A 24,653-nucleotide genomic window follows, 5' to 3' on the forward strand; every position below is an offset into this window, starting at 1 on the left:
CTGAAACTAAATGAGTATTTCTGAATATGTGATCTGTGATTTAAATTACTGCAGTCTAAACTTTCTAGTGAATCTCAGCAACAGATATCAATCACAAAATAAATTAGAAGGAAGTCAGATAGGTGTGCTCCTAGCATGATCACACATGACTTTTTGTGATAAATGCTGAACATATTCCAATATATAGGCAGTGATATACTGCAGGCCCAAAGTGTTATATTTAACAGCATGTCAAATTTGTTAAGAGAAAAATATGATCACTTAGCACACCTATGTTTAAAAGATTTAATATAAATCAAGTGTTCACAGGGCTAACACTGCAGTCATAGACTTGCATGCCTTTGCAGTTTTGCTCTGCCATAGAAAAGGAATAATAATAAAAATGATGGATTTACTTTTCAGAAAAGAGATGGCTCTTAACAAGACAGTAACCTTGTTCAGAGGTATATATATAGAGAGGACTGTATTTTTTATTTTTTATTTTTATTTGATTTATATGCCGCCCTTCTCCGAAGACTCAGGGCGGCTTACAATGCGTTAAGCAATAGCCTTTATATTTTTGTATATTTCTACAAAGTCAGTTTATTGCCCCCACAATATGGGTCCTCATTTTACCTACCTTAGAAAGGATGGAAGGCTGAGTCAACCTTGAGCCTGGTGAGATTTGAACTTGCAGTAATTGCAGGCAGCTGATGTTAATAACAGTGCTTTAGTCTGCTGCGCTATGAGAGCTCTTAAAATTCCATTTTTATAATTCCAAAATGCTGACCACCTTAAATAACATTATTGCAATCATGGTTGGCCAAATTTCCTGCATTCTGTGTTCCCTCTTTCAAGCTTCAAATAAAATGTAGGAGTAGCAAATCAGATAGGGCATTCTGGAGGCACGGCGGGGGGGGGGGGGGCAAGGTGGCAGACATGACACAAATGAAAACATGTGCTTGAGCTCATCACATAAATGCTGCAAGATACGTACTTTTGAAAGGTGTTGTATCACAAGTACAAAAAGCATCATTTGTTTTATATTGCATGGCATGGTATCATTTAGGTATTATCTGCAGTTTGCTGCAGCTGCTGCTGAAACTAAGGTTAATATGCATAATTTCAAGATAGCTCACAATGCTATGAATGTGATATAAGTTTTCTTTATATTCACATCTCATCCTAGGATTTTAAAAAACCCTAAATGCTGATTTTTAACCTTAGTTGTTTTCTTTTTATGTCCTAGTCCAGAGGTCTTCAAACTTGGCAGCTTTAAGACTTGTGCACTTCAACTCAGCTGGCTGGAGAATTCTGGGAGTTGAAGTCCACAAGTCTTAAAGCTGACAAGTTTGAAGACCTCTGGACTAGTCACCAGTATTAGTATCTTCTACTAATCTGGTTAGGAAAGCATCTGATAGAAATGTCTGTGGTAAGAATAAATTGTGCCATTTGAGGAGGAGGAGGAAGAGGAGCTCAATTACCTTTTGAGCCCTTTGAAAAGTCCAGATATGGCACCTGATTGACTCTTTCCCTATTAACAGTTTGTTATCAAACTGTTTCATTCTAACCAAGCCAACTGATGGTAGGGGGAAGGGAAATGACCTCAAAAAAGTTTTTAATTAAAGCATACACATACATACCTATACGCGTGTGTGGGTGTGGGTGTGTATAAATGTACAGATGTATATTTGTGTGTGTGTGTGTGTGCTATTTATATAATATGCTATGTGCAATAGTTGAATCATATACCATTCTATTTTATTGTCAATACAAGAATTTATTCATATGTTGTCTGCAAAATTCTATGCCTAATATGAGAAAAAATTCTCTGACATCTAATGCTACCAATATATGTTTCTTTATCTGAAATGAAAATGAAAATAACTCAGAGGTCTGAATATTTCAGGATCTCTAGTCTGCTAAGATTCTTCTAAGAACTTTTATGCTTAATGCTTTTATGCTTTAAAACCTTTAAACTTATTCCTCATTCTACAAGACAACACACTTCTCTAAATGTTAAAAATAGGGAATATAAGTAAAAATGAGTTGAGAATGAGAAAAATTGCTAGGGTTGCAGAGGTCTGCTGAGTCCTTCGGGAGAAGGGCGGTATATAAATTGTAATAATAAATAAATAAATAAAGGTAGGTAGGTAGCAATAAAATGTTAAAATATGGATGCAGTTTGTTTATGGAGTGGCTGTTTGATTTGCTTAACATGTGTGTGAAGACTGAAATTAGGCCGCACCATTGTAATAATGGTATTATTTTTTCTTTATACAAAGGGAAAGACAACTAGTGAGTGGAAAACTATTACTGTGCATAAAAAGATGTGCATAAAAGATGATAGTGCAAAAATGTGTGAGGTTTAGGGTCTTTAACAAGTCACTGAGAAATCTTTGAATGTGACAGATTAACACTTATTTCATGTTTGGTTTTGAAAATATGATAAAGTAAAATAAAAGTTTTGAATATAGAACATTTTATGAAAATACAGAGTTGCAGGTTGGTTGCTGTATGCAACAAAAATGGTATGTGCTGGAAGCAAAAATCTGCGAGAAATGAAATTGAACACTTGATGGATGAATCAACAATGAACAGGGAATAAGACAAGGCTTTGTGATGTGCCCTTGGCTGTGTAATACATTTATTTGTAAATATGTACTGAATGCTTAAGGTGTGTTGATTGGTAATGAGAATCTATGTGTAGTTTTCTGTGCAGCTGATGTAATGATGTTTACTGAAACCCCAAATGACTTAAAACAAACATTAGATATATTTCATGATGCAACAAGGAGTACGGATCTTAAAATAAATATCAAAGATGAAAGTAGCATGTTTGACAGATACGTTTGATGAACAATTAGAACTTAGAATAACTTTATTGTCACTTTGAATGTACACTAATTGGCATATATTAAAATGAAATTTCATTGCATACAGCTCTCAAAGAGTAGCCACCTCCAATATACAATATATAAACATGACTAAATAAATACAAAATTATGTATATACTCACATATTTTATATGACATAGAGAAACAACACAGTCTAATTCAGATGCATACATGTACATGAGAAAATGAATCTTGTGAGTTTACCAGACAGATAGCATAAGGAACAAAGTTGTTAATTACAAGTTATATAGGAAAAAAAAGCTATAGAAAAAAAAGCTATAGCTCAATGTTTAGCTAAGATGAGAAAGTAGTTGGAGAATTTTTGAGGTATGTAAATATTGGTAAAAAACATAATGAGTACATAGTGGCCAGTTGTGCTACAAGAAATGAAAATAAAAGAATTGTTTTGCCTAAATGAGAACTGGGTAGTGAGGAGAAACATAAAAGGAAGTCGGATGCGATGGAAAGAATGTATGTAAAAAGGCATGCAGTAAAACAGGAAGAAAAGGTCAAGAAAAAAATGGTGCTGAATGAATGTGGACCGAATACAAAAATGAGCAAGCAGCTCTTAAAAGGATATTGCCTGGTCATATAATCTCTCAAGAAGAAAATTGTCCAATTGTTTAAATTAGCCTCTAGATAGACCGATCCATGTTGGCTCAATCCATCCATCACTTCGCAAGTTTCCTGTTATCAACTCATCTAACCCTAATTCTGAATCAGTGCAAACAACATTCTTGAGATCAATCCTCATTGAATTCCACAGAACAGCAAATGCCCTGTTAAGGCTTTAAAAATGGATGTCTACAATCCAGGCAATCACCCTCCTGGAGGAAGAGAAATTAATGCCTAACATGACAAAAGTTGGATAAACAAGGGCACTTGACAACCAGCAAAATACTTTCAAATTCTATCTTTCCAAGTCTGGGGCAGCATTTTTCAAAGGCATATATAATTTCTTACCATCCACATTGTTGCAAGGCAGATATTCCAACATTCTTTTAACTGAGTGCACCTTCACATATGGTGACAAGTTATAGTCCATTTATCATATATTGTTATACTGTAAATTCTGCAAAATATTACGTCTTCTTATATTCTGCCTCCAATATGTAAATTTCCAGGAAGCCAGATAATTTCTATGGGAAATTTCTTCTATAAGATTCAAAATACTTCCTTACCTGTTTAGTAGTCAAATGCTATGCTTTCACAGTTAAGGAAAGTCATAATTGGTCACAGGAATTACCTCTTTTGCTTTTTTAATCACTTCAAGTTTACGTGTTCGTTCTTGCTTTATGTGACATATATTTTTACTTGGTAGCATTATTTCAGGCATATACTTCCCATTTATTAATATGTCATTTCAATAGATTATGTTTATGTACACTTTTATTATAGAGATTGTTTGTTTTGTTAATCTTTTACCTCACCCATTTGATTGTACATTAGTATTATATATTTGAAATTTTATTGTTCCTTGACCAAATAAACATTATTTTTTAAAATCCCTAATCCTGAAATGATTTCTTTTTTGAAATTATATTCTTTCTTCTTCAGGAATCTGAGATTTCTTCTTTACAATCCTGTTTTTTTTATATATCAGGCAGTGGTCATTAATTCACAACATATTCCTGTAGGAATGAAAGTAGCCATGGTAACCGAAGCTGTTTCTCCTTTTATATGAAATATTAACTTTAAACTTTCATTTCTCGTATTGCTGTAATACTTTTTTTCTGCCCTTTTTCTAGTCATGATAATAATCATGAAATTTAGTATATTTCCAGTTATTATTTTAACATGATCCTAATACTCTTTTCATTCTTATTTGATAAACTTCCCACTATGAAATTTATTTATTTATTTTTAAAGTTTAATGGATGCCCATTTTACCTCAAGGTAACTCTTGTTGGTACAAAGTTTTGAGCAGTGGTCTAATGAGTCCTTCTGTTCTATAAAAATGGTAAGATAAAATCTGCACCCTTTCTACTTTATTTTCATAGTGTACAATATCTTGTATAATACAATATCTTGTATTGTAAAAAGAATGATATCTTTTCCTAGGCAGGAAAACCATAGGTACAAGTACAAATTAGGCAAAACCTGGCTCAAAAACAGTAACTGTGGGAGGCACCTTGGAGTCCTAGTAGACAATCACTTAAATATGAGCTATCAATGTGCATCAGTAGCCAAAAAAATTAATACAATCCTTGGTTGTATAAACAGAGGCATAGAATCAAAATCATGTGAAGTATCAGTACTGCTTTATAAATCCTTAGTAAGATTACACCTAGAATCCTGCATCCAATTTTGGTCACCACATTACAAAAAAGAGGTTGAGACTTTGGAAAAAGTACAAAGAAGATCAACTAAAATAATTAAAGGCCTGAAGACTAAAATATATGAAGAACGGTTGCAGAAATTGGTTATGGATAGTCTATAACTATCCATAAAGAAGGCTTAGGGGTGACACGATAGCAATATTCCAATATTTGAGGGGCTGTCACAAAGAAGAAGGGGGTCAACTTATTTTCCAAGGCAAGACAAGAAACAATGGATGTAAACTAATCAAGGAAAGAAGCAACCTGGAATTAAGGAGAAACTTCCTAACAGTGAGAACAATTAATAAGTGGAACAGCTGGCCTTCAGAAGTGGTGGGTGCTTTATCACTGGATTTTTTAAGAGTAGATAGCCATTTGTCTGAAATGGTATAGGGTCTCCTGCTTGAGCAGGGGGTTGGACTAGAAGACCTTCAAGGTCCCTTCCAGCTCTATTCTGATTGATTGGTCTAAGATACTTTTATTTCCATATCAGTTAGGCTTTTACATGTACACATTTACATAGATATGTAATGACCATGCAAAAAAACAAGGGGAGGAGAGGAGAGGAGAGGAGAGGTCAAACATACTCCACTCATATCAAAATACAGAGGTCCTTAGGCAGCACTGAAAATCAAGCAGAAGTATAACTCCAGATCAAAAAGTACCATAAGCTAAATGCTGTACTTATGGAAAGCCTATCTCGTGCTTTTACTCTGAATGACTTTTGACAGTGGTGGAATGTGAAGGCTTCCCTAAAGATTGCAGGGTTATCACCAATCTATACTGAACTCTATATTTAGTTGTTTGGATATGACACAATGAAAATAATAATAATAATAATAATAATAATAATAATAATAATAATAATAATAATAATAATAATAATAATAATAATAATAATAATAATAATAATAATAATAAAAACTACTTTTTGCCAGAAGACAATTGTTAGGTGTCCAATTCTCAAAAATTGAATCTAGTGATAAAAGGATGGTATATGCTAATTAAGCAGAACTAACAAAATGGCACTCTTCCTAGTATTTTGTGTTGTTAAATGATTGTTCCAGTGTGTGGCTCTCAATGCATTTCTCCAGAAGATGTTGGATTTCTAACCAGTACCCATCCCTTCAACATTGAAGCAAAGCCTATATATTATAGTACTTTTCAAAAATAAGTGATACTATCCTGTCTCAGTTGTAAAGTACAACAAAACATTTCAGAAACACTCTGTTTATCTCTAGCCACCCTAGTTTTTGTTTTTTTTTTCACTTTTTTTTTCATTTTATTAAATTTGTATACCGCCCTACTCCCAAAGGGTGGTGAATAGGCATGAAATAAAACACATAAATACAAAAGTTAAGACACGATTAAAACCCAATTAAATAATTTTTGCCCGAGACAATTTAAAACTCCCAATAATTCCCAATAATGCTTAAATAGAGGGAAAATAAAAAAAAATATAACATAGTGGGGAATTTAATTTCAAGCAGAAGTTTAAATAATAGATTTAAACTATTAGTGATGACAAATATTTAAAAGAATCAGTAGAAAAAATATAGAACAAAAAGATAAAAAACAAAGTTTCAAATCTGAAGATCTTAAATAATAAATAAGAGGTATGTATTGAATCATGTAGTAACATAAAACAATGGAATTTTAAATCACATTCTATGGTATTATTTTCTGCTTATCTAGTTTATGGCCAAATAGTTAATTCACTTGCAGTTTAAGATTTGTATACACTGTATATTATTGTTACTAATTAATTTATTTCCCAAATTCTCTGTGTCTCATTTCTTACTTACTGCAACCGAGTGTATAAGGTTATTCTTATTTGATTTTCAACACCATTTTAAATTTAAAGGTAACCAGCCAGACAACAGAGAATAATGTCACTTAATGCTGCAGTGACAAAACTTTCCAATTGGTTTTAGAAGTTTAAAGATAGGCCCAACTGTAGGGATGCCTGAGGATATATCATTTACTCTCCACAGTGACTACTGGTATCATAGCAAGGAAAGTTTTAATTGGGGAAAAATACTCATGAAATTATTAAGACATATACGCACAAACACCAAGAACCCTGCAGCTGCAGATGTAATCTTGACTTTACTTCAAATTCAGAAATAATACTGAAGAAATACACATTTTATTTTTTGTTCCAATACGTTTGTGTTTGAACTTATACACAGAAATCCTGAGTGTGTCTGCATTAATAACAATGGATGTTATAGAATATGCACAATTTTTATATCTTTCTCTATTTTCAAAGATGAAAAAATAAACAATTTAAGGTACAATGAGGCAAACTCCATAAATATGGTTACACCATGTTTTACAAGTTTTCCTTGCAGTGTTTTTTATATTTTGAAATGTCAGTGTTAATACCTAGGTTTACTTCTTAGTTATCATAAGTTAACAACCAGCTCTCCAAAATGATTTGGGGAAAATAAAAATTGTAAATAAACATAATGTAACTGTTATTTGCTTATTACTCCCATATATAGAGAAACATGACATATATTGTGAGCTAGTTAAGCTATTCCAGTAAGGGAGGGAAAATTATTTTTTAGCGCACACTCCAAATTCAGGACAACACTACCATGCTCTAGAATGCAGTAGTATATCAGGCAACAGCACAATGTATAGCTTAAATTAAAAACTCATTGAAAGCATTGGGCTTAACAGATCATTACATTGGTTTTACTTCCATAGGTTTCTCTAAAATTTCTCTACTCTGTTGATGTTAATATTTATATAGAAAAATGAACTAAAAACTTAAACATTCAGCTGACATACCTTATCTGCAAAGAAAAGAATAGTTAACTAGTTTGACTTGAAGCAGTTGAAGATAAGAAATATCCGATGGGGTACAGATGGCTTTTAAGAGAGGTTGGGGAGTGGGTTGCTCTATTATTAGAAGAATGTAGAAAACACCATGTACTGGTAAGAGTTCCAGTTTGCACAGCCCAAGCCCCCAAAAACCCAAAGAGAAGGAGGGTGGTACAGACTCTAAAAAAGAGTTGAGTTGCCAGCAGCATAGATCAGTTATCAGGTTGGCCAGAATATTACCGAGACACAGGCTGTCAGCAGGAGTTCAGTGATAGTATGGAACAAGGTTTGGAGAAACTGTTGTTCAGCCAACAGGTCAGCTGGCAGCAGGACAAAAAAATTTTGGCTGGTAAGGCAGCTGGTACAAAACACACACACACAGACACACACACACACACACAGACACACACACACACACACCAGCAATAGCAAGAGTAGGAGCACCAAAGCAAAAGAGATTTGGGGTAGCAAGTCAGCTGGGAGAGGATGATGTAAAAAACAGGAGTGGCAGGAAAGCAGCAAGAAGGAGGTTTGCTAGCAGATCAGTTGGCGCAATTCAAGAGCAATGGTAGCAAGAGTTACCTGGGATAGGGGAACCCTTGATTGCAGCTAATCTGATAGGGCAAGTTATAGATTGCTGGTTATTACCTTTAAATAGTTATGTCAGGATATTTGAAAGAGTGCCTAATTTTATATGAACTTCCATTCTTAACGAAATCATGTGAAGAAGTTTATCAACAATTGCTGTGAGCTTGTCTAGCAACAATTCAAAGCACAACCTCCTCTACTGCCATCACAGTTTTTTTGAAATGCACTCCCAGGCAAGAGTTTCAGGGCCTAATACCTTTATTATTATACCTTTATTTTTTAAAACCATACAAACAGGTATTTTAGATAACTGCCTTTAACTTGTTGATTAATTATTAATTTTATTTGTTTTTTTTAATTTAATTGATATTTTAATAGCCTTTCCTTTCCTTTCCTTTCCTTTCCTTTCCTTTCCTTTCCTTTCCTTTCCTTTCTCTTCCCTTCCCTTCCCTTCCCTTTTGTATGAAAACTCAAATAGTCAATGTTATTCCAAATAAAATAAAACAAAACAAATTACACTGAGATTTCTAGGAAAGACCAGATCATAAATCCTCCACGTCTGTAGCTTTGCTATAACATTAAAATGACAGGAACACTCGCTTTCTTTACCACCAATTCTACTTGGGGAAGAAATATAGAAAAAAATATTATGGTATGTGATTATTTCAAGAAGGAAAAAGAAAACATTCTGTCATGAAAAAACTACATTTTTTTCAATAAGCCACATTTTTATAGAAGGTGCAGTATTTGCTTGACAATCAGAGTTTACTTTATTTCCATTATATTCTAAGAGTTTTCTACTGGCTTATATATCTTTTATATAACTATTTATACAGGAAACCTGCAGATTGCCATGCATACCCCACATGCTTCATCTCTACCCCAAACATACCAACAAATATATATCCAGACAACACTAAAACTGCATATTAACAAAGATGCTCAACTGATGCACTTAAACAAGGAATCCAGAAAACTGAACTAGCCATACAACAAGATTAACACACAAATCAATAGACCCAAACCGATTGCCAGGGAGGAGCTATTAGCAGAGAAACTGCAGAATCGGAACAACAGATTCTCGCTAGTTGTCACCTGTAGCTCACAGATCAAAGACATGACTGTTTTTTTATTCAACTGTTCGGTATTGTTCAACTGTTTGGAATCCCCACCATACATCTGAGATCAGTACAATTGAGCGGGTTCAGAAGTACTTCACGAGAAAAGTCTTGCACTCTTCTGTACACAATAGAATTCCCTATGCTATTAGGCTCGAAATTCTCTGTTTAGATAACTTAGATCTGTGTCGCTTGGGGTCAGACCTGGGTTTACATACAAAATTATACATAGTAATGTTTTTCCTGTAAATGACTTTTTCTGTTTTAATTGCAATAATACATGCACAAACAACCACTTTAAAGTCATTGTAAATCATTTTAAACTTGACTGTAAAAAATATGATTTCTGTAATAGAGTCTGGAATGCACTACCCGATTCAGTTGTCTCAGCTACAAATTTTCACAGTTGCAGTCACAAATTGACTTCTGTGGACCTTACTTCATATTTAAGTGGTCAGTAGAGGGGGCATGCATAAATGCACTAATGTGCTTATCATCCCTGTCATTGTATTTTTATTCCCTTATTCTTGTTCTCGTTTTTGTCTGACAAATTCCAATAAATAAATAAAATAAATAAATGAATAATAAGGTTCGGCCATATGACGCTGTACTTTTTCAAGCACTGGATGGAAGGACCATACTTGCACCTATCTTGCAGCATATTATAGATGCTGGATAACAAATATTTTTTCCAAAAATCTTGCATCCTGAAAATCTTTTGATGTTTATGATAGACCCCTTCAATCTGAACAAAAATATAATTTCAGAAAAACTGTATCGTGTGGGAATCTTGAGAAACATGAAATAAACTTTTAAAGACTGTTACGTATTTAATTGCATAATGTTTCTAACATGCTGCATACATTCAATAGGGCTAAAAGTGTTTTCCTGCTGATTTTAGTTTTTAGTCAGTGTTAGAGTACAACACTGCATCTCACTGCAGTGTCCAACAATAGTCAGCCAGCATTAATCAATTCCAGTTGTCCTGATTTCATTTTTCCATTGTGGTAATGTCCTGATAAAAACTTTCACCATGTTTATCACTGACTGCACTTAGATTTTCAGGAAGGAAATCCAAGTGTGAATGAAGAAAATGAATTTTCAGTGATATGTTGTACTTCCTGGTTTTGCATGCTGTCAACCAGCAGAATGTAGTTTGGTGCTCTGTAGTTGCCAAGAAAATTTCAGTGACATTCTTGAATGATTTTCAGGTGATCTTCTCTGGTCTCACTAACAAATCTTCGAACTGCTTGTCACTGATGATATATCTGATCTGTGGACCAACAAAAATGCCTTCCTTAATCTTGCCATCAGTTATTTTTGTGAAATATTTGTCTCAAATAATGAAAACTTTCACCTTCTTTGTTCATCGCTTTCACAAAATGTTTCATCAGCCCACGTTTTATGTGAAGCGGAGAAAAATAACTTAGTCCGGTCAACAAGCGGTTCATGTACCACATTTTTCTGTCCTGGAACCAAATTCTTTCAGAGTGACCATTTATTTTTAATGTAATGCGACTTGAGTGCATGGTTGTCCCATTCAAATAAGTAACAACAGTACTTGGTACATCCAAACTCCAATCCAAGGAGCCACTATTTTTAGATCTCCACAAATATTCCAGTTGTATTTGGTATACTGGATGTGCTTCAACAACAGTTCCATGTTTTTGTATGTTTATTTCATGTGTGCAGCATAGCCACCAGGTACGGAAGGACTTACATTATTATCGTGTAAAAATAGAAGATTTCTATAAACAGTATATGATAGGTTAAATTACAGGTTATTTTTGTGATTAGCAGTGATTAGCAAAAATATGTAAGATACTCAAAAGTGTTCAGGAAGCAATATCTTTGTTATCCTGTGTAACCACTCAACACAAAGCACATTTGTATAAGCAGAAAAAAACAATAGGACAATAATGCCATTGTTAGAACCAGACCTTACTTAGAAATTTTTGAAAAAGGAGAAATGACCCTGAGAAATTCTGAATCCTAACTAATTTAAAAGAAGGAATTCTTAGCCCCCACCATACAGTAATATAGGAACAAAATTTAATTTATTACGTTAATGTATCCTGCAATTTATAATGTAATGTTTTTCTTTTAGGGTGTCTGAAATTATTTCTATGAAAGACTTAATGAATAAAATAGAAGAATAAAATATTGTCAGCAAACTTTAGCTTTCACGCTTAAGTTAGCTCTATGATTAACAAAACTAAGATTTCTGAGTTTTAGGACTTTAAGAGAAAAAAAAACAACTAAAAACAAACCCAAAAAGTAGATCTGCATTGGAAACATGCTGTTTTCTAAAAAACCTCAAAATACTCCAATGTCAAGTTCAAAGAGTGACTTTGCTGTTGCAGCCATTTTTGCTTCTCAATTTGCCACAGAACCAAGGGAGGAGGGAAAATCAGGTTTGGAATGCCAGTTCCAGGCAACAACAAGAGATCATCCCGTGGGAACCAAATTCATCTAATCAGATAGTCAACAAAGACTTGGAAGACTTTCTAAAACAATATTCAGATACCTAATTGGACAATGTGACCTGTACTAGTGGGAAGGAGGGGAGAAACTATTCTTTAACTGTAGAAAACTGTGGAAATTAAGCAGAGCTGGTTTTGCTTTCATGTTGTGCCGAAATGATGTATTCAATAAAGCTTTGCATTAAGAATTTGGATCGTCTCGTCAAGTGCTCGCTGGGTTGGGTTTATCAATCGGAACCCTGACATCCATATTATATCTCACATAACAGAAGAAAAAACACGAACCTTATTAGACCAAATAATCACTTCTAAGAGAGCCCTTTTTTTGGTGAGAACAGCATAGTGAAAAGAGTTAATGTCAATATCCTTCATTCTTGATTACACATCTGAGCTGTCTCCTAGTGCTATTTTTTTTAAATAAAATCTAGAGAGAAATAGATTCAAAATAGTAGAGTTGAGGGATAAACTTCACACATTCCCTCAAAGAGCAACTAATAACAGACAATTTAGAATTACTGTTGTAGTCATTAATAATTATGGTGAACAGTGTGTGTGTGTGTGTGTGTGTGTGTGTGTGTATTCTCATTGTGCCACACAATACCTTATTAATTGTTAGGTTGAAAAGCTGAGGAGGAAAAAGAAGAGATATTCCATTTAGACTCAAAGCTTTCCAAGAGAACTAATCCATTTAATAGTTTTCCAGCTACCTCATCTGCACTATGTTGAACTGTTTGGAAGAAGATAGAATAAAAATTTATTCTGGAAATGAAAATGACAAGTACCTTTTTTTAAAAATAAAAGTGACTAGTTTGTACTTTGAACAAATATTCTCATAACTTTTTGCCTGATGGTAGAAGGAAATCTACCATCAGTTTTAATATTAAGCCTTTCTTCTATTTTGATTGTTGAAGCTAGAGACCAATGAACCCCAGTAACATTAGCATTGCCAAAATACAAATATTTATTTTAACAGAACAGTATAATATTAAATATTCAATTGTATAAAACCTACACATACATTACAAATCTACAGGTAATTACTGTATTTAACATTATTTTACATAATCTTTTTCTTTTTTTTTAGATTTATATCCCACTTTTTTATATATGCAACTCAAGGCAGTGAACATAACTAATATGTCTTCCTCCTCTTATTCTCCCCACAACAACTTTGTGACATGATTTGGGCTGAAAGAGAGTGACTGGCTCAAAATCAACAACTGGCTTTGAGGCCTAAGGCAAGACTAGAACTTACCGTTTCCTGGTTTCTAGGCCATCAACTTAACCACTGCACCAACCTGTTTCTCTCTTTTCTATTTACATTGACTGTTATGTTCACAAAATAATGCACTGATATTGGAAATTATTTTTAAGCATTATCTTTAGGATTCTCTTTTTCCAGAATTGAAAGGAATTAAGAAGCAATCTCATAAACACAGTAGGTATTAATAATAGTTCTTAGGATTTTGTGTTAAACTTCGCTCATAGCTCAGTTGCTTTTTTGTAACTCTGTTTTTCCCCCTTCCCCTCTTACTTACTTGTATATGTGAGGTGAAAACCTTGATCTGTATCTGATCCGTTACTGTTAAATTCTATCCATAAATGGTTAGATGTGCTATTGAGAATGAGTTCTAGCAATTCCATTTTTGTAAAACTTCCCAACAAACGTGATGAACTGTCTTTTCCATCATATACCTATAAAATAAAATACAATAAAGTTTAACACATTTTTTAAAAAAACTATTTTAAAGCTATTGCAATCTAACAGATGTTCATGTACAATTAACTAAAAACCATCAAAATTTCCAAACAAAACATTGGAAAAGAGAACAATCCTTTTCATTGCTTGCCATATACTGGCTATGCAGCTCATTTACATGATAACACATTACTTCCCATCCAGCCATTTTTTAAATAAAAACAAGTTTGTATTTATGGCTCAGTTCCTTGTTATTTATCAATTCTATCTCCTTCTGTCTTCAGAACCCACTACAGAGTTTTTGTTTCAAAAGTTTGAAAGTGCTACATGTCATTTTTGTGAACATGCTTTTTCTAAACACATTGATGGGGGAGTGGGGTTAACATACACCAGTCTGATCACCGCTAAATGAATTAAAAAGAATTGAAGCAGAACCCTGGCAAAAAGCACCAAGTTTATTTTTAGTATTGGATTAAGAAACTTGAATTTATTTTTAATATTCTTAATTCATGCTATGCTTTTATAATGGCTAAAGTCACATAGAAGGAATGAAGACTTGAACTTCTGAACAGTTATGTGGGAGTGGGGTGGAACTAAACTCCCAAACTAAGAACCACACTGACCTGAATGTTTCAATTATATGCACATATCCAAGATCATTATTTGAAATGAGCCAATTTCTCTTTGCCCTGATTAAACATTTTTAAACACTTCTTAATTTCAGTTGCAAGAACATAAAATAGAAAAGTACTGGATAAAATAACTAAATCTATCTATAGTTCCATTTTGATCTTCATCTGACAATCAAAGCTGGTCTATGTTATCAGCAGGTTGGAAAGACACTTTGGATACATTTGTACAGTATGTACAATTTTGACATGTTTCTTATCAGCCAAATTTTAAATTAAAAGTTATGCCTTCCTTTGCAGGAAAGAATCTAGGTTCTAAATCCTATTACTGCTGAAGTTCACACAAACAAACACAGAGAGAAAATAATACATACATGAATGAACTACTTTTGAAGTCATTCTTCACAAAATTAGTCCAAAAATAGGAACAATGTTAAAATAGTTTTATGCGGCTGAATAAAAAAAAATCACAAACTATTAAAATATTAGGAATGAATGAAGTATAACATGAAAATTTCTCCTTATAATTTATTCACATAATGTTAAGGAATTTTCTTATACACAAGACATTTATCTGATGTAGGTCCCAATGAGCCAGGTCTACTTTTGGATATCTGTGTATTGTTTTGTTGTGCAGTCTGTTTCATTTTTCATATTTATATTCATATATAATTTCTGTGCCATTTCCTCATTATTCCAAACAAAAATTTCTACCATTGTAGAAAACACTGCCTTGCTTTGCCTTGCTTCTGTATCCCTTCCCCACCATCACAAATACATGAAAGAGTCAAGAGCTTTTCCTGCAGTGAATGTACTGGACAAATCAATTCTAAACAGATAATTCAGTGATTCTATAGGTACTTTAGTGCCAAGCTATAAAGGGCATTACACCCACTCCTCATTTAGTGGCTGAGTTCCATTCCAATAGCCAATTCCAAGTGAAAGGTCACTAAGTGAATAACAGAGAGAGAGACCCAAAGGTGCTTTTTAGGAGGCAACAGAACTGCTTTGTTTTTTCTTTCTTCTTTGAAGACATTTCACTTCTCATCCAAGAATCTTCTTCAGCTCTGACTGGATGGTGGGGAATGGAAGGTTTTATACTCCTTGCAGACAGCTGGTCATTTGCATTCTTTTAGAGAGTCGTTGAGGCCACTTGGAGGTTTATCTGTGTCCTCAGGGTCACTTGAGTAGTGCAAATGGGTGTGGAGCCTTCTTGGCTGCAGGATGTTTCTGCCCTGTGTCCAGTCACTGTTGAAGAGAGGCATAGGGCAAGGCCGTTGGGGATGAGTCTGTGTTGTCTGCATCTCAAACGTAAGTGCAAATGGTTTCTGTAGTCTGCAATTTTTCTGGAAATCATTCATACTCCCACACCATTAGAAAGGTGTTCATCCCAAAGTACATAGCCAAAAGTCTATGGAGATTCTGTCATCCAGGTCATGGTTGTACCAAAGATGCTTTTTCAGGAGGCAACTGGACTTTCTGGGTTTTTTTGTTCTTCTTTGAAAACGTTTTGCTTCTCATCCAAGAAGCTTCTTCAACTGTCTGCATGGAGTATAAATCCTTTCATTCCCCACCATACAGTCAGAGTTGAAGAAGCTTCTTGGATGAGAAGCAAAATGTCTTCAAAGAAGAAAGAAAAAACAAGAAAGTCCAGTTGCCTCCTGAAAAACCACCTTTGGGACAACCATGACCTGGATGACTGAGAATTTCCATAGATTTTTAGGGAGGGAAAGAGGGAGAAGGGGGCCCTTCAAAGATTACTGGTTGCTGCCATCTCATTCAAATAATTCTCTACACCGGCATTACTGTCAGTGACTGCATTGCTGTAGATGCATTACATTTGTAAATGTGCGTAGTGCCTGGAAAATAATTTATTACCATTTAGTACCATCATATTTGCAAATGGTTGCAAACCAAGGTAACAGCTAAATGAGGTGAGAGTGTATAGAATCACCACAGATACTTCGATTTGCATTTAGAAACCTATTGGCAGCCAGCACAGTGTAATATGCTCTTAGTACAGTGGTAGGTTGCCCCCGGTTCGGACTGGTTCTTGCGAACTGGTAGAACCAGTGGGATGTCATCATAGGCGATCTGCGCATGTGCAGAAGCTTGGAGTGTGCATGGCCGAAGCGAACGCGCGCATGCGATCCCGTTGTGAACCGGTAGTAAAGGTAAGTAGAACACACCCCTGTCTTGGTGGTTAACACATACTGCACCCAGGCGGCCACATTTTGTACCAGTTGTAGCTCCCAGGTGGTTTCCAATGACAGCCCCATTTAGAGGTCAGTGAAGTAGTCCTGTTCTGTGATGACAAGACTTGGAATTACTCTTATCCTCACATGTTAGAGCTGCAACTGGCTGACACAACCTTGGAGATGGCCTTCTCCTCCTCAGTCATGAATGCATATTGAAGTTCCAGTCTAGAATTAGTTCAGGAGGTGTAAACTTAATTGTTAAATTTATTTCTCTGCTCATTGCCACCTCAAAAAGAAGAAGAAGAAGAAGAAGAAGAAGAAGAAGAAGAAGAAGAAGAAGAAGAAGAAGAAGAAGGAGGAGGAGGAGGAGGAGGAGGAGGAGGAGGAGGAGGAGGAGGAGGAGGAGGAGGAGGAGGAGGAGGAGGAGGAGGAGGAGGAGGAGGAGGAGGAGGAGCAGGAGGAGGAGGAGGAGGAGGAGGAGGAGGAGGAGCAGGAGGAGGAGGAGGAGGAGGAGGAGGAGGAGGAGGAGGAGGAGGAGGAGGAGGAGGTGACTCTAGACATCTTCAAAAGGTTAGGACAACAAAATAATAATTTAAAACGTTGCACAAATGGTCATGTCAGTTGGGCATGATGAAACACTCTAAGACTAATAATGACCACTCAGATTCAGAGGTGGGTTGATATGATTTCCTGGCCTTGTATCTGAGGAGCTAGGTTTTCAGGGTTTTTTAAGATGATGGCTGGGGTGTAGATATACAGATTTCAAGGAAAATGTTATTGCAGATGGTAGGTGCTGTGAAACAGAAGGTATACTAGTATGGACTAGTACAGAGCTCCCCAACTTTTACGGCTTTGTGGACCATCAGAAGGGGGGGATGGCCCCACAAATGGAGCACACATACACGGTGACCCACTGCTCACACGAGTGGAGATGTATTCATGCATGGTCACCCGTCAGTTCCACAGCCCACTTCTGAAAGGCTCAAGGCCCAGTAGTAAGCCACAGCCCAGAGGTTGGGGACCCCTGGACTAGTATACTAGTCCATATTAAAAACAATAGCATTAACCGGACGTCGAAAAACAATAGCATTATTTAAATATCCTTGAGTGTCAGATATTGCCAATATTTAAAGCTTAGTTGGGAACAGTTTCAATACCATAAGGGCCTTATACTGGTCTATGACTATAATAAAAAGGGTCAAGTCTAGCTGAGTCAGAGAGACTAACTCAGCAACAAAGACAATAAAGGAGAGGTAATTGATAGTGGACCAAAAAGACAGATCTCAGATGGAACTGAAGCTCTGTAAGAATGTTATATAAAATGTAGGTTATACAAAAAAAAAGAAAAGAAAAGAAAAGAAAGAATATTAGAGAGCTATACTTTTTTTAAAAAAAACCATAGGAGTTAGTATTAAATAAACCATAGGAGTAGTATTAAAGTTCAGAATATAAATGAATGAGTAAAACAGAATAAAATGTATAATCTCAAGAAATCTGCAAATAAGCTAGACCATTAGGAGGAGATAAAATCCACCATGGAAATCACTGCAAGAAGTTTTGAATTATGCCTTTCTATAATTCCAGTTATTAAAGTGACTTTACTGTTTCTTTTCTTTTTCTTTTTTCTTTTTCTTTCCACTTTAATGGGATTGGAGCTTATAGAAATGAGAGAAAGAAAGCCACTCTTGAGTGCAAAGATTTTCAAGCTACAGATACCCTTCAAGTTTCAATGGCAATTAGGACCAGACTATACAATATGTTGCTAAGTCACGTCTTAAACTGTGAAACCACATGGCCGCATCTCTTAATGACATACGTTTGGGCAGTCTTAGTTGCTGTTGTTACCCAGAGATCATATGAGTGGTTAAGAGAGAACTGTAACTAGAGTTCTAGAAAAGCAGTGTGACAGGCAAGAGCTATAGGCAGGTGAGAGGTATGCTGTAAGGGTTCAAGAGCAGGCACTAATGTGTGCCAGTGGGCCAATGAGGGTCACTACAGAGCATAGGATAGCAGGCCTCCATTGGAAAAAAAAGTGGTGAGAATGACTTATGGCTTCCCTGCTGGTTTCCCCATTGACTTTGCTTGTGGGAAAGTGGCAGGGAAGGTTGCAATGATGATAATCTAACTTTGACTCACTGTAACATTGTAAAATCATAAGTTTGGTACCCAGATGCTCAGCTTGTGATCACATAACTGTGGTGCACTGTGATGGCTGCATTTTTGCAGACTGGTTGTAAATCCTTCTTATTCAATGCTGTCATTAATTTGAATGGTTGCTGAATAAATAGTCATAACCCAAGAACTATCTGTACATGTTATTTTCACTTTCACAATGCTTCTGTAATTTTCCCAGGAATCTTTTGATTGAGTTTCTCCAGTTCTACTATTTTTCAGTCTCTCCAGTAACTCTGCCTAATATATTAAAACACATATATATGCATTTCTCAATAGCACTAAAATAGGCAAGGGGAAGGTACTGCTTATAAGGATAAAAGACAGGGAGAGCCATATTATTAACAGTTACAAAAATATAATTATTAATGATTATAATTAATAGTTTGCAAGTGGGGTAAATGTATTAGAGAGAAGACTAAATAATTGGAGGAGGATCAAGTAAGAGTGAAAATGAGAAAAAAGACCTTGTACAAAAATGATCACATGTCAACAAATCTATATCTTTCTTTCTCACAGAGATGCAGATCTGCAGCCATTCCTGAAAACCTATTCCTCTCCCGGCTTTTCTAAATTTAGGTTTCCTGTCTTGACCCTACATTTATGCTGTCCCTGTCGACAGCATGGGTTTTTAATCTAGACAAAAGGAGAAAAATATTGTATGACAGATTATGGAAAGTAGGTAAGTTTCTGTTTCTCAAATTTAGCAAGGAAGTCAGGACAGAATAAGTTATTACCCAGTTGGCTTGGGGCTATTAAGTCTCAGGAGCCTTGCTTTCATAACAAAATGAGAGAAAGAAATACCTTGAGGAAAGGTGGGTATACATTTAACTATTTAATGGTTGCTGTCTTTATACTGGAATTTGAACAGTGTATATATTGCATTGTTCAGAATGACTTTAAGGTGCCTGTCCGGTTTTTGCACTTTGAGGCAAGCTATAAATATTGTAAATAAATAAATAAAAAAGATAAAGCAAATATCAAATGTCAGTAGGACAAGGACTGAGAAGCTAGATTGTACAGTTATTTAAATTACTCCTTACATTTTTTTTAACTTGTTACTCTTCAGATGTATTGGGATAACATATCTGAAGAGCATCAGAGGTTCAATCTTTGGAGAAAGTTTGTCATATGTACTATATGATCCAAACATGGACACACTGAAGGTCAGAACGAGACAAAATCACATATAAAACAAGTTAAAGTTAACTTGGATTTACAATAACAAATGTCCTAGCAGTTCCTTTCTTTAAGTCAAAGTCTATTCAAGTGGAATTCCACAAATCACCAATTCAGGACTGTCCCCGAATCTCAGAACTGATATTACCAAAAAAAAAAAAAAAAATCCAAAGAAATTTGATTTCAAATACTAAAACTCAGAAAATATGCTGAAATAGGATTGGATGGGTTGTATTATTGGTGTGTATGTGAGTGTATGGTTTAATATTTACCTTAACAGTATCACCATCGTGCAGTTTAAAGGTTCTGGCTCTTAAGTGGATGCCTTTCCCAGGTTCAGTTTCAATTTTATAGATGCATTCATGGTTGTTGTCATAGTTAGATGGAAAATTTGGTGATAGTAATGTTCCTTCATTCCCAGATACACTTGCTCCACATTCAGCTAAATAAAACAGACATATTTATAAACAAAAATGATTAATTATCTGTTTCAAAAGTTTTTTTTTTTAAAAAAGTGAATATTTTCAAAACTATAAAATATATTTTCTGTATGTAAGAAAAGTATAAGTAAGGTAAGTATAAAATGTCATTTGCTAGTAGTTTGCTTAGAACAGTTTTTTTTTTACTATTTGACATTCCCATTACCACTTTCTTATTAACAAGTTCCTATATTTAGATCAAAATTAATTGAATCTTTGTATGTAGACGGTTTTCCTGCTGTTTCTTTTCTTTTCCAACTGCATTTTGTCTCACTATACTCTTTAAAGCAATGAAATTAAGGAAATATACACATAAAAATAATGTTAATGAATATACATATGCAGGTAGTCCTCAACTTACAACCATAATTGAGCCCAAAAGTTTTGTTGCTAAGCAAGACATTTATTATGTGAATTTTGCCTCATTTTACAATCTTTCTTGCCACAGTTGTTAAGTGAATCATTGCAGTTAAGTTAGTAATAGGGTTGTTAAATGAATCTGGCTTCCCTATTGACTTTGCTTGTCAGAAGTTGTCAAAAATTGATCACATGACCCCAGGACACTGCAACCATCATAAGTATGAGTGAGTCAGTTGTCAAGCATCTGAATATTGGCCACGTGACCATAGGGATGCTGCAATGGTCCTAAGTGTAAAAGACGGTCATAGGTTGCTATTTTCACTGCTGTTGTCATTTTGAACAGTCACTAAACAAATTGTTGTAAGTTGAGGACTCCTATAATTGTTTCTCAGCATTCAGGAATAAGTAAACAAAGAGTAAAGATGACTTCCTTCTATTCAGCTTAAAAAAAGGGCTAATAGTGCAGAAAAAAGCTTTAATAATAATAATAATAATAATAATAATAATAATAATAATAATAATAATAATAATAATAATAATAATAATTCCTTTATTGTCATTGTACATCATGTATACAACAAAATTGGTTTAACCTCTACTGGTGCAATCCATAACAGAAAATACAAGACAACATAAATTGTATAAAGAATAATCCTTATACAAGTAATTGGGGAAAAAAACCTAGTCATACATTTCCATATGTATATGGAGTGATTGTGATTGTGTTTAGGAATCTGACAGCCCTGGGTAGAAGCTGTTTTTAAACCTGCTTGTCCAGCTGGCTATACTTCAATGTCTTCTGCCCAATGGTGAAAGTGGAAAGAGACACTGGCCAGGATGTGAATCATCCCTAAGTATCTTCCTTACTCTGCTGAAACAGCGAGACCTGGCGATGTTATCCAGTGGTGTTAGAGGGCAACCAATGGTTTCTTGTACCGAACTGATCACTCAGTAGTGCCTCTCTGTCCACAGCTGTTAAACCAGCGTACCATATAGTATGTGAGGACACTTTCTATCATGGACTGATAGAAAGAAATCATTAGTTCCACCTGATTTTTCCGCAGTACTCTAAGGAAATGATGTCTCTGTAGAGGCAGAGAATGGCTGGCCCAAGGTCACCCAGCTGGCTTTCATGACTAAGGCACAACTTGAACTCCCACTCTCCCACTTTTTAGTCTGGTGCTTGAACCACTAGATCAAACTGGTCTCAGTATCAAAATTAGTATACAACTTCAATTCCAAACATATAAAGGACTGAGAATGGATGGCAATAATGTAACTAATTATACGATTTTAACTAAATGTGGAATGAATTTATAATCTGAACAATCCATATTCTGGATGGTCCCCAAATTAAGGTTTGTTCCATGCTGCCTGCCCTCTGTAATTTCCAACTTATTAAGTTTGACTAATTTAGTAAGTTACTATGCTGTCTACCTAGTGGGACCGAGAAAACGGGCCTTCTCTATGGCGGCTCCCTCCCTATGGAATATCAATCCCTGGAAATAAGACTGGCTCCATCTTGATATTTTTCCAGAAGGCCTTAAAGACATCATTTTGACAGCAGGCCCAGTGACCTCAGATTGACACAGATCATGTGGCTGGTTTGATCTTGTTTGTTGCTGCTGCATGGGATAAGGAGTTTACAGGCTTTTGTACTATGGATTTTTTATTTTGTAAACCACCTAGAATCACTCCATGCGAATGGGACAGCAATGTACATTTGTTTAATAAATAAATAAATAAATAATAAATCTCTTTCATTGATAAATTCCAAAGATCCTTTTTTAGGCAGAAAACATTAAAATAAGGACTGATAAAAGCTACAATACATATCTGGCATATGAATAATTAAAAGATTGAGATGGAATGTACAGGAATTAGTTTATTATTCTTTCATTTCATCATGTATGTTTAGATAATAGGTTATCAGTTCATACTTAATTCCAGTAATGTTATTAACCCTAAAAAAATGACAGAAAAAAGCAACCTGCATTAATATCATATTTGGGTAAAATTAACCTAAGAAATTATACTTTTTCAGTTTTAGCATTCTAATTAATTAATTAATTAATACAATTAATTAATACAATTACTTCTTGCAAAAACTCTTTATATTATCCAATATATCTATTATAAATACCAAAGAGCTATTTTTGAATAAGAGAGCTGCTTCAGGTAAAAAAAAAAAAAAAAAGATTTGCCATTTTTTCGAAGAGTTTAAAAGGTAATACAACAAATTAAAAACATCTGAAACTACTAAGAAATGTATTTTTAACCCTGAAAAACATGTTAATACTTTATAAAAGTATTAACATTTTATTAAATAAAATATTAAGATAAAAACAATTGAAATATTAGAAAAGTAACAAAGAAAATAAGGCAGAATAAGGCAGAAAATAAGGCAATAAATAAGCAAAGAGGAGAAAGAAAGAAAAGATTAGAAAGAGTCAGTTTCTAAATTTTTGGACAGCAGTTTTAAATGGATTTATATTTTACCCTTCCTAAGGTTACATCATAACTTCCTACTTTCCATAAGCTACCTTTTCTAATCTTCAAGCTCATAAACACACTTTCATTTTTCTCTTTTTTCATCAAAAAGTCTATAAAGGGTTTCTAGTTACTAATAAATGTACCTACTGATCTTTCTCTAATCAGACAAGTTAATGTTGTCATCTCTATTGGTTCTGTCATCTTCATCAACCAATCTTCCAACGTGGGTATTTCAGAGTCTTTCCATTTTTGTGCATATAATAGTCTCGCAGCAGTAATCATATTTAAACATAATCTTCCATGGCTCTTTTCATGAAAGTAAAATTAAAAGCAAAGCTATGTACATCCAAAAGGATAAAATCACCATTATGTTTGGAAGTATTCCATTGAAACTGTAGAGGAGCATTTGCTAACATATTTTTTTAAAAATCCAGTGGCCTTAATTTTTTTTAAAAAGCACAGCAAGATAATACTGAGTTAGAATGAAAGGAGATAGCCTTCATTGTTATTTGGTAGAATAGACTATGCTTTTGAATCTTTTAGTTAAAAAGAGAAAGGTATATTTAAAATCTTATATCAACTGAGGGCTCTGTGGTGGATTAATTGGCGTGTGGCATAAAAGAATTTTTTAAAATTAATTATTGCTTAGTAATGCAACTTCCTTCAAAGATATGGCTCATTCCTTAGTTTCAAGGACTTGATTACTCTGATTAGCCACATTCAAGCCATTGATTTCTAAATTAACTGAAGCACTGAAATTTGAAGTTATCTTAGGTTCTAGCTTTGATAATGAGCAGGCTTCACTTGTGAAACAACCATTAAAATGACCTATGTATAAGCTCACCATTGTAATAACTGATTCAAACAAGATCAAACGAAGCTGGAAGGTACAACAGAGATGTCAACATCTAAGATACCTTAGGGGGTATTTCCTACTTACAAGAATTTCTAGTACTAGAAGCTGAAGTTAGATCAGTACTCTGGTAATTACCAAGCTGGAAGGCTACAGGTACTGATGGAATACCGACAGTAAAATGGATGATCAGGGACAAGGGCAATATAAAGGTATAAAATCAGAGGCTGGGAAATTTAACTCTGGCTGAATCAAAGCAATCTCAGAACAGATGCTGTTAATTGGGCAAATAGGAGAGAGAAGTTTAGGGTTAGGGTTAGTGAAGCTAACAGTTCTTGATAGCTATTTGAACAGAATAGATATGCAAAACCATATT

The 24,653-nt window shown here is 34.7% G+C and overlaps 1 protein-coding gene across 2 annotated transcripts in view; it reads right to left on the reverse strand.

Annotated features, from left to right (window-relative positions):
- Positions 1-24,653, reverse strand: part of CSMD1 (CUB and Sushi multiple domains 1) — a 1,102,994-nt gene that overhangs the window by 173,772 nt on the left and 904,569 nt on the right. For both annotated transcript variants that reach the window (XM_034436753.3, XM_034436752.3), the window contains exons 22-23: positions 20,365-20,534; positions 13,754-13,910 (exon numbers count right to left, since the gene is read on the reverse strand). In XM_034436753.3, the coding sequence (XP_034292644.2) occupies positions 13,754-13,910; positions 20,365-20,534 (327 nt within the window). The remainder of the gene's footprint in view (positions 1-13,753; positions 13,911-20,364; positions 20,535-24,653) is intronic.

The sequence above is a fragment of the Pantherophis guttatus genome, chromosome 1 (assembly GCF_059756535.1).
Source record: "Pantherophis guttatus breed Tessera chromosome 1, ASM5975653v1, whole genome shotgun sequence".
Classification (NCBI taxonomy): domain Eukaryota; kingdom Metazoa; phylum Chordata; class Lepidosauria; order Squamata; family Colubridae; genus Pantherophis; species Pantherophis guttatus.